Genomic DNA, 14,619 nt, shown 5'->3' on the forward strand with positions numbered 1-14,619 from the left:
AGCTACGTTATGTTGAACTAGGTAGCTTAATGTGGACCCCTCCCCATCGCCTTCTCGCTGCCACAACCTTTGCCTAGTTTCCTGGATTCGGGCAGCGGCAATTTTCCAATAAAAGTCGATCGATCGGTCCGATGCCCGTTGGTGCCGCTGATTGGTGTAAAATTGTGTGACAAATCGTGTGGGTCCGAGCGCAGCGAGCGATGGAGAAGGTGGGGAAGGGATTTTGATTGATGGATTGATGATGGGCGCGCTTGGTGCGTACGGTTTGGCCGTTGTGCGCTGTGGACCTCGGGAATGGGCTTGTTGTTGGAATGGCTATCATTACTTACGTCCTCGGAACGCTCCTAATAGTTACTGCTGGCTGACTGGCTGGCTGGCTGGCTGGTTGGATCTTCGGCTAATTCGCTGGCGATGGCGTTTGTTTCTGGGTTAATGCTACGGTTTTTAATCTGGGCGTCCAGCTTTCCAGTTGTTTCTTTTGTGTGTTTTCATGAAAAATTGATCATTGGATTGAGTTTTCCCTCCTTAGGCTTAATCTCTTGCTGATATTTTTTTTTATTGATGAAGTGTCGTTGTCGTTTGGGGACCCAACGTATTCAAACAAGGGCTAAAACACTGATCGGCGCTAATGATTCTTTCCTTATATTAATGACTTCTTTTTCAGGCATCCTGACTTTTGGAACAAACATATATAAACGAATTCCTTGAATTTTGCTGAATACTTTTCAATAGTTTTCAATGTTGTTTCGAAAATTGTTAATTTCGAAGACCAGTAAATTGAGTTTTACGGAATGTTTTCAATACACCGAACAACAATTTCATCCCTTTTTAGAATTAGAATTCAATGGAACTGCTCCTGCATCTTGAGCTGCAACAATAATAGCTAAAACATTAACCTTTGCTTCATAACAATTTTTATTGAACGTTGGATAAAGGTAGTTATGAAGCTAAGGTTAATGAATCATCATCAGCCCATCCAAACTGTTGGAAATTTCGCTAATTTCAAAAACAGATTCGGTCCCTTCTTTCATGATATTGTTTTCCGCGTGGTTGAGTTTTCATTCAATAGTATTTATTTATTGTTGATGGTTGAATATGTGGAGTGGAATACTTTTGGATGACTAGTAAAAAGATCATCAAATCTGCTGCTTTTTCAAAACAATAAACTGATTCAACAGGTACTGTAAAACGTACTTTGAACCAATCAAAAATAAAAAATTTAGTACCTTTGAACACAAATATTCTTGCACCGCTTCTTCATTACATCTCAATGCAATAATAGTTTCACATAAGTTTCAAGCGATCCCAAAAGGCGTTGATGTGACTCCTACAAGCAGAAAAACGCGTGCAACATGCACTTGCAATTAATAAGCAGCATAATGGATCTATCTTATCTGCATTCAATAAGAAAGCTACTATCAACACTAAACGACATGAGGGCATGAGTGCGCTGTTGCTCGATGATGCTGCCACACGATCTGATATTTAAGAAGTAAAGGGGATAATATTTTGGGCGATAGTGGTCACTCATCAAGATCACTCATTTTCTTTGATTCTATGGTTCAATGTGTAACAATGAGCGGAAAATAAAATACGAACACGAACTCTTACGTTTAGCTAAACAAAGATTTTTCGATTTCGTTTCTTTAAATTAATAAAGTTAAAATTGTATCTTTCTTCAATATTCGCAGCTACATATTCAATTCCCAGTTTGTTGATTTTCTTTTTAAAAGAGTAATTTAACATTGCTAAAAATAAATTTGTATAAATATGTTAAATATGTTAAATATGTTAAATAAATCCAAGTAACCTAACTAGCTGTATCATCTCAAGTAAAAGAATGAGTTGAATTTGAAGTAAAAATAATAATAATAATAAAAACCACAACAACCAACAACAGGCAGGATGCAAATCAGTCAAACTACCGCACAATGGCGCACCTTAATTCTATCGATGATCAGCGCACCACTCCGAACCGCTTCGCACCAAACCGCTCTCCAGAAGACGGTCGCCGATGTGTTTCAGATTTGAAGATCCTCTACCCGCAGCCGCACTCTGCTCTGCTCTGCTCCACTCCGCTAATGAATGCTAATTCAATCAAGCACCAACCACCTGCCATTACGTGCTTCAGGACCAGGACCAGGACGGCCCGCTCCATTTCACACCCACCCACCGCCCTGCCCTGCTCTGCGCTGCTCCAGAAACCCAGAGCTCACCGCAGTTCAGGTGTGCTGCTAGCATTCCGCCTGCTGCTGCTACTGCTACTGCTACTACTACTGTTACTGTTACTGCAGCACACCATGATTATGCATCGCGCACGTTACGAAACCGCTGTGGCCGCATTTGCTGGCACTAGGCGCTCTCCGCTCTTTATGATTCCAGTTCTCAGGTGACTCCATGTGAGGAGGGAACGGGTGGTGTGGGTGACAGATTTTATGCTCCATTCGGTGCATCATAACCCCCATCCCCGGCTTTTGTGTCGTACCTTCAGTCTCCTTCAACAGCATCACTACATAGCGCCTGCTAATGCTGCCTAAGCCTCCCACAGTCCAGACTAGAGGTCTTTCGCGTGTTTAATGCTGGCTTTGATTAGGCTTTAGCATCTCGAACGGAGCTGGCGCGTGCATTGGCTCCAAGCGATCGAACACAAAACCAGAAACGTGCAGATAGAAGCGCGCTCTCGAGCGCAATCGGATCGAAGTGTCTGTGAATGTGTGTAGGAAGCTAATTGCTGTTGCCGGCTTAATTGTCATGCAAACACACTTGACAGGCACGGAGTCGGGACCGGGACCGGGAGCAGGGGGTGACCATGGCGTTACTTTTCGATGCCACTCGAGAGGTGTGCCACCGTGCTGCACATATCCTGGCCCTGGGTTGCTCATTGTCGTTTCGAGTGGACTGACTACGACGACGACGACGATCTTCAATCAAACACAGGGACTACAATTTGCCACTTTCTAGTGCCATGATCTGCTTCAGCGCGAAACCGGAAGAGAAGCGTAGCGCGCATCACCGCAAAACGGGACGATTAAAAATGGCCACACGTGTCTACCACTACAACCTTATCTAAAGGCCCGTGATCGATCCCGGGACCGGGGTTTACTGTTTGCTTTTAATAAACTTGCGGTCTCAAGTGCGCTCTATTGACGAAGCGGTGAAGCTGGTAGCCGGCAGGTGACGCTATTTGCTTGTTCTATAATCCACTTCTAGACCGCTGATAAGCGACCGGTAAAGGTGCCGAGACGGTCAGTTGATGCGCTATTCGGTGCATGATGCAATTTTTTTTTACGAAAATAGACCTGCTATTCGAAGTTCATTCGATGATCGGAAGAAAAGGAACAACCTAGAAGCATCATCGTCTTCTTCTTCCGTGAGGATTTATTCCCAGTACGGCTATTGAATTCAGGTTGCTAGGCCTTGGCAAGCTATTCGGAGGATGTAGACCTCTTTTTTTTTTGACTTCAGGACCGGCTACTAAGGCCACATACCTCGAGTGTTTCTGTGAGTGTCTATAGTTTAGTTGAGGGTTTTCATGCAGCCGTTCTTTCTGGTAATACTCTAGTTCTACAGTCGTTTTTCTTTGAGTAGTAGTAGCTGTTGTTGTAGTTTATTGATGTGAGAATGTAGAGTTGCTTTCAGCAATCTCTTTTTTTTTTGTACAAAATTGCCAAATGTAACTTATAATTAAGCGTTTCGGAAAGACCTTTTCCACTTAACGTTTATGCTTTTAGTATTACCGTAGGCGGCTAATGGTTTTAGTTGCGTTTGCCTCGTTTGATACAGGGAAAATTTCCAGAAACTGTAGATTTCTTTTCTTTTGTGATAACTTCTACCTATTCTTATATTAATCCTATAACTATCCAGCACCTGTACCTTATATTGACTTATCACGCTTTTCTTTGATATTTTTATCTTCTGCTTGACAATCTCTGTGACGTTTCTGTCTAGAATTCCCTTCGTTTTTCCTACCCGTTTCATGGCTAGGGCGACCTTCCGGTTGATGGTAGAGCTTCCCGGTTTCTGGCTGTCTCGGTGGTTGATTGTTGCATTGTTACAGGTCGCTCCAGTCCCTTTGGATAAAAGTTGATTTTAACTTTTGATCAAATCGCTGCTTCATTTGGTTCTTTCATCGCATCATTGGAATGTGAATTTCCCTCCAAAAAAAAAACAACAAACATATCAAACTCAATGTTTACTAAGAGTAAACACAAAACACTTTCTGTTCCGTAGAGAAAAAAAACCATCGCCTCAACGCGATCATGCGAGCAATGGAGCTCGGTTTTTTTTTGTTTCAGTCAACTAAAGATTCGTCCGCATCCCAAGATTCAAGACAATCCCCCACCCTCTCCCTCGTTTCTCACCACCCATAAATCAGTGAGAAAAGCTCCAGCAGCAGCAGCGATCGTAGCGCGATCGGTAACAGGGCACATCTCTCATTCTCCGTTAATACTACTACTGCTGCTGCCTGCTGCTGCTGTCTAAATACTGCTGTACAAATTGATCTCGAACACGTCGCCCTCTTCCTCCAGCAGAAGTTGTCGAGCCGATGAAATATGATTTCCCTCTCCTTACTCCCCGCCACACGACAGCAACAACAGCATCGACAGCACCGCAGAGTATGTGAACCATTTTCCCGCCAGTTCGACGGTCCATAAATTTGGCTCCGTCCAGCGGTGCTGCGATCCCTAATCTGCACATAATGCACCTTTTCTCCCCCCTCTATTCTTCTACCGCGTGGCGTAGATTCTCGTTCTCGCTAGCTTGCTGGTGGGCGCACGAAATCCGTTATCGAAAAATTGCAGCCGCGGTATGCAGCACTGCAGTGCCATAAGCAAAACTGCATCCATCACCAACCCCTGTGTGTGTATGTGCGAGAGCGAGAGAAAAATGAACCGAAGACGAGAAGGAAGCGAGCGCGGAGTGCATAAGAAAATCAAACAAAAACAACTCACACTCCACTCCGCTCCATTCCGGCATTCAGCAAGGGGTACGGAAGGGGGCAGGGGGGGAAAGGGAGTCAGGAGCATACTGGCCGGGCGGGAGAGGGGGTCCCGGAGAGGTCTTGCTTAGCGGCAGCAGCAGCAGCAGCAACAGAAGAAGGAAAAAAAAGGTTAGTTTGACCTACTTTCTGAGGCGCTCGAGAGTCACCAGTCCGGCGGAAGAAAGGGATGGAGGAAAGAAGGAGGAGGTTAGTGGTTGTTTGTGTTGATGTTCGTCGTGGTGGTGGTGGTGGTTGGCTCGATCGCTTGGATCGGATCATCTCACTCTCACTTTCTATGCGTCGAGTTAGAAAAGCGGAGGCACAAAAAAAAACCAAAAATCGAGGGAACTCCATTATGCGGAGCGGCGGTGGCCGCACCATCAACGCTACTACGGGCCGTTTTTATGCTCACCAACCCACCGGGACCTCTCCGGTGACCGGTGGTGGATTGATGGACGGATGGATGAACGAGTGGACCGATTTTTTTTCTCTTCGTTCGTTCGTTTTGGGTTTTTTCTTTTTGTTCGCTCCATATGGCGGAGGGCGCAGCATAGATTGCGCGCCGTTAGACCGTTAGATCCCCTTGATTTGCCACGCGTGCTCCAAGCGGGCACGGTTTTTCTCACTGGAAACGCTGTTATCTCATCCGGATTAGCGCACTCGTCGGGGCACTGGTACAGTGATGCTCGAATGGAAGGTTGCTTCGGATTTTGTAGCAACATTAGAAGACACCTGTACACAGTTTTGAGAAAAGGGTGATAGTAAGTGTATTTAAATCTAGCTTTATAGAATATTACTTTTAAAGTATTATTCATTATTTTTTCTATATTTGGTATCACAACGCATCTAGCGAAATCGCTTAACTGAATCCATTCATTCAAACATAAATAACAGTTTAATGAAGTTTGAAAAAAATTAAAAACCTCTTTTATACTGGGCCTTAAGGTATTACCACACACGTAGAAAATGTTGGCTGTGATTTCACCGAAATTTTCATATCGCAACGAAATGTCAAAACATTTAAAATGGTGTATAATCATAGAAAAAACGAATAAAAAAATGTGTAACAAATAGATTAGCTTTGCCCAGTTTTTTACGGTTTTAATCTCACTAGACATCCATTATTTCCACAAAATAACTTAATACAACGTAAAATAACAATAGAAAACACACAACACCGCAAACAGAAGTAAAGAAACCTTCGCTCAAAGTTCGTGGTGCGCCGTACCGTACAAGAAGCTAATTTGTTTCGTTATAGCAACGAATGTTTGTGACGTGTGTAGAAACACCATTAGACAGTTTAAAAAGAAATCTTTCTCGCCATCTTCGCATGCGTGAGGTTCGACTGTAGGTTACTGGGAGCAGCATCAGCATCGTCGTCATCGTAGTAGTCGTCGTCGTCGTCGTCGTGGGTCGTAAATTGTTCTCTACTTTACACCGGAGCAGCATAAGACCACCGCACACAACACCCCTGACTATAGAAAGGGAGTTACAGAACACCACTCCCTCATCCCTTCACACCCACCTTCTTCCTTTTCTTTCACTCTCCCTTTCGCTTTGTTAGAGAGCCGCCAACATCGCCGTGTCGGTGTGTGTGTGCAACGATGTGGGCTGCATACTACCACGAGACGCTACCGCATTGTCTTTGCTCCCGGGTGCCGTGGGGCCACGCAAAGCGGCCAGCCAGCATCCAGCATCGAGCAGCTAAAAAGCGACATCATTAGATATGGGACAGACATGCCGCTTTTTTCCCACCAGCGGGACCTCTCTCTCTCTCTCTCTCTCTCTCTCTCTCTCTCTCTGTCTTTCTCTCTCTTTTCGATGCTCTCTGGGCCAGCAGAGCGATAACGTGCGGTGATCGTGATGAGGGTCCGCCGTCGTCGTCGGCGAGTGATTATCATATGTTCATGCGCCGGCTCACGGTATCGACTCCAAAGCTGGCTGGCGGCACACAGGTGGGTGGCACGATGCATCTGTGCACCGCAAAAAGGGTCACCACACAGCGTGACCAGGACCTAGATAGATCGGGTCCCTTAAAGCGGGTCCCTTGGCGATGATCGGCCGTTGGATCGGAATGTTGATAAAAATGCAAAACAACCACCACCACGATGCTGTTTGGGGAACGAACGGATTTCGTAATCAGGCGAGGCGAGGCGAGGTTTGTTCTGGTTGTCGTTAGGAAGGAGATAAGGGGATCATGTTTTAGTAATTTGAAACTATTTTATAAAGAATGTTTTTGTTAAGCCCCTAACCTCATAACAAAAAGCGAAACGAAACAGAGGAAGCAAAACATGACCGTACAACGCGCGAATGGCCCTTCGATCGGATTAAGGGCTGAGCATGTTATATAGGGGACCAACCAAGGAAAAAAAACCCATTTACCCCAGCCGGTCAAAAGCCCTGGCAAAAGATAAACGACTGCTGGCTTTCCCGCGTTTAAATCGCGTAAAATTAGACATTCAGTCTCTCAGATAACCAACCAACCAGCCAGCCAACCAGCCAACCAGTCAGTCAGTCAGCCAGTGGACCGCGCGCCAGACAGCGCGTCACGTCACTTGAAAAACCGCCAACCAGCCCGTCAGCGCGGGGCGACCGAAAGCGAGAAAGAAACATAAACAAACATTATGCAATATTTGCACTGGTTTCTGGCCCATCTGTAAAACAGTTGGTTGGGAGGCCCCGGGGAAGGGGTCTGAGGGGTTCAGGGGGCGGCCTGAAACGAGTCGAGATGAAACGACTCCCCAACGCCGTGATCGACGCCGTGAGCAGCGAGTTGAAGAATGGGCGCGGGGTCGCAAAGTGGTAGAAACGTGATCGTGATCGTGAGGCAGCGAGATGCAGTGCAGAGAGAGAGAGAGAGAGAGAGAGAGAGAGAGAGAGAGAGAGAGAGAGAAAGAGAGAGCACGCGGGAAAGCGAGTGACAAATCCCCGCAATCCATATACATGGAATGCCGGAACGTTGTGAGCGAGTTCGTGGCCGCGTGAACGAGGAAACACCCGCTCGATGCGGACATTCTGGCGGTTTTTTGGGGGGATGAGATTCGCTCCGTTGTGGTTGGTGTGGTGTGGGCGAGTGAGTCGTTAAACGGTGAGGGGGGTCTATTTTGGACAAAAGGATTGGAGCGGAGGAACGATTTTTTTTGCGATACGAAGCTTGATAGTACTGAAGGGGGTTGAACGATGCGATGTTTGCTCGAACGATTCATCGAAACAGTGAAGCAGAATTCACTCGGGTGATGGTGATGGTTCCTAATCATAATTTTCACTCATGTATGTCATTTAAATTACTCACCTATTTGAAATGAATTTTGCTTGATTATTATAAGAAAAACACTCGCACGTCACATTTCGCTTGCTTTTCGATCAAACTAAGAAAATGTTTCAAATGGAATAAGCTGCTTCGAATGCTCCTCAAACCTACCATTTGAGCACGTCTACAAACGTTCCCAGGAACAGACACTATCGTTCGTTCTGGCGTTCATAAACGCGTAATACACAATTAGAAGCTTAATAAGAACGTTTATGCCATTCACATATGCATCGCGCGATGTATAGAAAAGCTTACCAGGAAGATGCTGCTGGGTGAAGTAAGGTTATTCGGTATTAAACAGTTTCGTTTAGACTTACGCTGTATACAAAAGATGCGCTTTCAGTTTTATGAAAAAAAATTAGTTTGTTTCTTTCTTGCAAGAGTGAGAGAAATTTAATGGTCAGCATTATTTTAGTAAATTGGTTGAGCAAATTAAAGAGCACCGCATCTAGAATCTCCTGAAAGAATCTCCTGAAAGCTTCTACAGAGCATCTAGAATCTCCTTAATGATAAAATAAAATTAATTTTTCAGAATTATCTTTTCATTCTATTTTACTCTCAACGTGTGCAATATGATATAGAAAAACGTTTAGCAAAAATTAAAGCAGTCGAACAGGACTGCAAAAGGACAACGATGACATATAAATCGATAAAAATGGTAAGGGAAAACGAAAGAAATGTCGTCTCTCTCTCTGAAACGCAAGACAATCTCATAGTTTGGACGCTAGAACACCGTAGCATTTACTCCCGATAAATGGTTGGTCGGGAAAATGGAAAATTAAATTATTCCCATCAATATTGGATGATTGTGTGTTAGGCACTCTTTACAATCGTCTTTCCATATAACCGCGACATGAACAGCAGCCAGTACTGCTCAGCCAGAGAGAAGAACCAACATGGACGAACAGCTTCGAACATCAGAGCAGAGCGAGCAACACTATAATCGGAAAACGGATCACCACCACCTCATCGATCACAATCTGCGATAACAGAGCCAAAACGCACTGTTAGCCTCAATGAAGCTCGGAACTATAAGTATTATAGATCGTCTTTTGAGATTTCTGATGCAAAAAAACCTCACAGATGTCCTAACACACAGTTCTACTCTGGAACGTCTTTTCCTTCAACCAGTGTGCTGTATTGTGCTTCCAAGCAAGATGAAGTGGTTCACTTTTCCTTTACATCCTTTACTTACATCCTCAGTGTTTGGCGATAAATCGTCTATAAAGTCTTCCATTCTCGGCGATTGTCAAACTGATACTGTTCTTCTAGTAACACGTTGCAAGTACGGCTTACGGTGGAGTTTCAAGGACTTACGGTCGTTGACAGTCAAAAAAATGTGTCTTTGGTGCAAACAGAGATCGCACGATGTTCATAGTGCTACCATGTGCCTCATTTTTTGTTTCTTTTCTGTTCTTTTCGAAACAGTCTACTCTACGCTGAACTCGTTTAGACATCTGCAAGTGTTCCACACAGATACAGTAAACAATGATTCGTTGTTTTGCCCGAAGGTCGTATCTGTTATGTGCCAGTTATCAAACATAGACAGAATTCTAAAAAATTTTCAACGGCCCAATTTCGGTGGTTAGTGCGAGTTATCAACAAGACTGTTGGTTGCAATCTATATTAGTTAAAAAGAAAAATAATCTGCCATCAAATATTAAATGCAGTGGCGTAACTCCTTCGAATCAGTGACATCAATGCAAATTAATCTAGTCGCGGAATCACAATGTGCAAGCTTCATTTTTGCATGTATTTAATTTTGTCAACGAAAAACGTAGAACTTTACCGCAACTAACATAACTCCAAAACATCCGTCGAAAGCTAATTTTAGTTGTGTGAGACCAGACTGGAATCCAAACATCGTGTTCCGTTGCAAGTATTGAGGATTGTGTGTACAGCTGTTCCGAAGACTACGGTCACTGTGAAGTGGGAAAGTCTGTCTTTCAGCACTGGCGAAGAGAGATCTCCAGTCCACCGATAGTCGTCCGAATTTCCATACTTTCATCAGTGAATCGTGGAAGTGATCAGTAGGAAGCTTCACGATGAAGCAAAGTGTGAAGCTTATCTTTTTGGTGTTGCTGCTCGGGGCGGCACATTTGGGGAAGGCTCAACAGGAGGAGAGTGATGTGGCGGACGCGGATTCCCCGGGTGTCGACGAGCAGAATGGAAGCAACCAACCGTCAGGCGGTAACAGAGTTGGCCGTATGTACAGTGGAGTGAATGCAGCTAGTGCAAACCAACCTTACGCTGCGGTGCTTTCCTTAAACAGCGGTTCAACATCAACTAAAGCGATGGGCGCTATCATTAGCAATACCACGGTCCTTACCTCTGCATCCGCTGTGCTGAGTGCGGGTAGTATAACAGCGGTAGGTTTCTGACAGAACCTCTTGAGGATGTGACAGCATGATTTTAATCATTTTGCCTTGGTATTTTTCTTTCGTCAGATAACTGTGGTTGTTGGCAGTAGTCCAGGGATTTTAGGAGGAACCTTCCGCTACGACTATAAAGGCTTCGAGCTACATAGTGGTTTCGATTCCGCGACTTTAGCGAACGATGTGGCTATCATAACGATGGGCAGCTCCTTCGCCGGATTATCGAACGTGCAACCAATTGCCATGGCGACCACGGAGATTGCGGTATCCACTACGACTCGCACAAAGTGTGTAGTTCTTGGATGGGGTCAGACTACGAGTACTACCACCAATTATCGGCTGTCCCAAGCCGATTACGAGCTGCTCACTGATCAGGAATGTGCAACAGAATTTAAACAAAGCCTACCTTCCTCGTGAGTTCCAATTAATCCCATAGCTTTTCCAGTGACACATATTTTAAAGGATTGTTTCATTTTGGTGCTTCCAGGTTGCTATGTGCACGATCGGTGAGTGGTTACGCTTGCAATATGGACGGCGGTGCTCCGCTGGTGTGTAACGGTCAGTTGTATGGGATACTTACGAACCAAACAGGTTGCACGGCTTCCAGCACCCCCAAAATTCAAAAGTTTGCTAAGCTACCGGTCATTAGAATTCCTTGGAACATCCCTACCATATCGAACCCACCTAGAAAAAATTACGTATCGTGCCCTTAAACATTGTACTGATGATGATCTTTTACTGATGCAACATTGAAATAAATCCCGCAAAACTGATTCTTGTTCTCTGCATATTGATTCATATCCATCATTTGGGCCGAGCGCTTCGATGAGGCAAAGATGCATTCATTTGAACACCATTTATTAATTAATTCGATTCAACTAAGTACATCATTTGATTCTAGTGTAGTATTATTCGTACACATCATACACAGTATTCGCATTTTCTATTTCACTCCATTTAACTCTTCCTGCGCGGTGGGACTGGCTGCAATATTCTGCGCTCGTGGATGTGCTGCTGTTATGCCACTTGTTCAAACATCGGCCATCGATCCGGCGCGTTGTGTTCTGGTGAAGGGGGTATGATTAAAAAAAAAGCGAAGATAATAAGAAAAGTAGATATTTCGCGAAAAGGAAAAACTGTTAGACTTTTAAAATAGAACAACAACAAAAAAACAAGATGTTTATATAGCATAATTAATATAAGAAATCTATTCTCGTGAATGTCTATTAAAACAATGTATGTCATGTTAAAAAAAATTGAGAATGTAAGTTCATTATAGTTGTTCTGGCCAGCAACTCGTTAGTCGATCATACGATCGCGCCTGCAACTATCGAAAGAATAGTAGAACAGTGAAACGTCACATTCAAATCCCTTCGTCCCAGCTATCACTCCGGGAATTGGAGTCACCGTACGTACGACCGTACCCCTCGAGCACCCCTTCAGGCGGACGACATAATGCTCCTAACGAACCGATCACCTTCCCACCTCTCGGGGGGCCACCCGAGAACCCTATGGCAAACCGGAGCGCAATTAAAACCCGACCGCGGTACGATAATTACCTCTGTACTCTCGGTGCCACCGCAGCAAAGATGGCCAAACCCTCGTCGGTGCGTGCGTGTTTGTCTCGGGGCGGGGCGGAACGGTGTGCGTGGGGGTAGGGAGTATGCAAAACGCAGCCCGCGGAGCTGCGATGATGGCGCCACATCGGCGAGGCTAGCAGCTGAAAACGCGAAGAAAAGCGAACGAAGGAATCGAGCTGGAAAAAGCTCAGGTTCGATGTTGAAACCGTAAGCCGTTGTTGTTGCAGCAGCGAGCCCGGTACAGGGCAGTGAACCGAAGCGAAAAACAGTCCCCTCTCCCGCCCCTATCCTATCGGAGTTTGTGCCCATGGAGGAGGGATACCGATCTAACGAAGCGCAAAGCCAACGCCAACACCACATCGTGCGGTGGTCCGCGCGACAACAACAACACAGCGTCCACTGACACACTGATCCGGTGGCCGAATGGCCTTGCCACGAAAGCAGGAACGGAGCAAGAAATAGCCATCGATAGCCAGCGCGGTTCAGGCGCGGCGCTTTCACTCTTAAGCCTTCTCCCCTTTAGATCGCTTTTCCATCGCAGACAATGGAGCGGCAACCGAAGGGAGGTGCCGAGTGCTGGCAGGATCGGGTGGGCGTCATAATGTGTCTGATGTGGCCAGTGGGACGCACTGAGCATTCATTAGCTCCTTCACCTCACTTCTTGCTAACGGCTTCAACAGCAGTCGACTTTTTTTTTTCTTTTCTTTCCAGCTCGATCGACATCGGCGGCGATCGGATCGTTTTGATCTAATTTTGTGCAGATCTTTTTGCTGGTTTTTTGCATACCATGCGATGCGAAACGCTTGATACTGTCCACCGTTGGCACCTAGTTTTGATCGGCATTCGGCAGGCGCGGTGCCGCACATTATAATACCCGGTTATCGATACATAATGAATGCTGACATTTCGAGGTGTGCCGATGGAATGCTTTCAATCTGGCCCGGTACGCATGAGAAATCAACTGGAAAGGTGTCGGTTGGTTCTCTCGATTTTGGTTCTTTAACAGCTATTTGTAAAAAATAGACTATTAGAGAAATAGAGAGCTATTTATAAAAATAGATAGAAGAATAGAAAAATAAAAATAATTCCATTATCATTCTATTCTATTTCTTTTTTTTATATTCTTTTATTTTGTGTTTTTAATAGTCCTTTATTCTTGGCTGCATTACTTGTTGCTTCCTTTTTCCTGTTTGTTCTAGTCTTACAAATCTAGTTTAGCCGTCTTTACTGTTTTCCTGTTTACTGTGTTGATCAATTACTTCAACCTTTTTATTATTATTATTAATTCACATTTCTGGTTTTTTATTTAATCAGTTTGGTGATCGTTTATACTTAGTCATTTATTTCTTTTAAAATTTCGGACTAAAATGTGGTAACTTTTAAATTATTTATTGGCTGATAAAGGAATAAATGTAGATCTATAATATTCCAACACAAAACATATCAAAACCGACGAGGATGTCTGAATATTGCACCTAAAATCGATGAATAAGAATAAACATTCTTATCCTATTTTTATCATGCTGTTGGAGTATGGCACATAATCATGCTAGATTGCAACAAAACACTAGAGAAACAAAACCTACATTATTTCTCTTTATTTTGAAACGTTTAAATTTATTAGCATAATACATCAAAAAGTAGGTTATTGGTGTGCTACAAATTTATCAATGTTGTATTCTCAGCTTGAATCGGTCGACGTCTTCTCACACATCTTTAGACATCTATGAAGATGCCGAGTTGCCTTGTAGCAACGAAGCTATCGCTATACTGCCAATCAATACCCAAGTACTTTGTTGGAATTTACAAAACACTTTACTTATCTTATTGACTCCGGAAAAGAGCACGACCGGTTGGAAGATGTCTTCCAAATGCTCCCGTACCGCAAAACTAAACACTTTCACTGTCCCTCTTCGAGTGTTGCTCAAAGTTCTGTTCGCGCAAAGCTCCTTCCATCCATGGAATGTGATCTAACGTCTACGATCTAATGAGCCGAATCTTCCACCGATCACCTGCAGGAGATAAGCGTCCACCGCGAGCAGTAGTACATCGGACTCGCGGCAGCACGCCAGACGCCTCGGTTCGAGCAACAAATCTGGGTCAAAATGCTAATTACCAGCGACTGTCGTCGTAGCGCCACGGGCCGCAGCTCACGGGCCGCGGCTCCTAGTCACTCCAATTAAAAGGAGGCACTCCCTCTAGCCTCCCTTGCCCTGCCACCGTCCCATGCAACAGCTGATCGAATGAGTTTTCCTTTCGGTTTCGTCTTCGGCAGCGACCATCGTCTACAGTCCAGTCCGCTTAGCCCCAGATTCGCCAACAATTAATGCTCGGCTCAACAACTCCGCCTCGCTCTCACACTACACGCCACAC

At 44.7% G+C, this 14,619-nt stretch overlaps 2 protein-coding genes across 2 annotated transcripts in view; both read left to right on the forward strand.

The window, feature by feature from the left end:
- The window catches only part of LOC125953375 (pericentrin), a 465,615-nt gene that overhangs the window by 388,593 nt on the left and 62,403 nt on the right, over nucleotides 1-14,619 (forward strand). The window lies entirely within an intron of this gene.
- Nucleotides 10,337-11,426, forward strand: LOC125953631 (trypsin-like). The gene is made up of 3 exons (XM_049683315.1): nucleotides 10,337-10,660; nucleotides 10,739-11,079; nucleotides 11,154-11,426. Exons 1-3 carry the CDS (start codon nucleotides 10,337-10,339, stop codon nucleotides 11,377-11,379), a joined length of 891 nt encoding a protein of 296 aa, XP_049539272.1. The 3' UTR covers nucleotides 11,380-11,426.

Source organism: Anopheles darlingi, chromosome 3, assembly GCF_943734745.1.
Source record: "Anopheles darlingi chromosome 3, idAnoDarlMG_H_01, whole genome shotgun sequence".
NCBI classification, from domain to species: domain Eukaryota; kingdom Metazoa; phylum Arthropoda; class Insecta; order Diptera; family Culicidae; genus Anopheles; species Anopheles darlingi.

What these genes read in the sequence shown, in the direction of transcription:
- LOC125953631 (XM_049683315.1), top strand. Translation starts at nt 10,337, where the DNA reads ATGAAGCAAAGTGTGAAGCTTATCTTTTTGGTGTTGCTGCTCGGGGCG. An exon ending in GTGCGGGTAGTATAACAGCG is followed by an intron (nt 10,661 to 10,738) that starts GTAGGTTTCTGA and finishes TTCTTTCGTCAG; the next exon opens with ATAACTGTGGTTGTTGGCAG. An exon ending in AAACAAAGCCTACCTTCCTC is followed by an intron (nt 11,080 to 11,153) that starts GTGAGTTCCAAT and finishes TGGTGCTTCCAG; the next exon opens with GTTGCTATGTGCACGATCGG.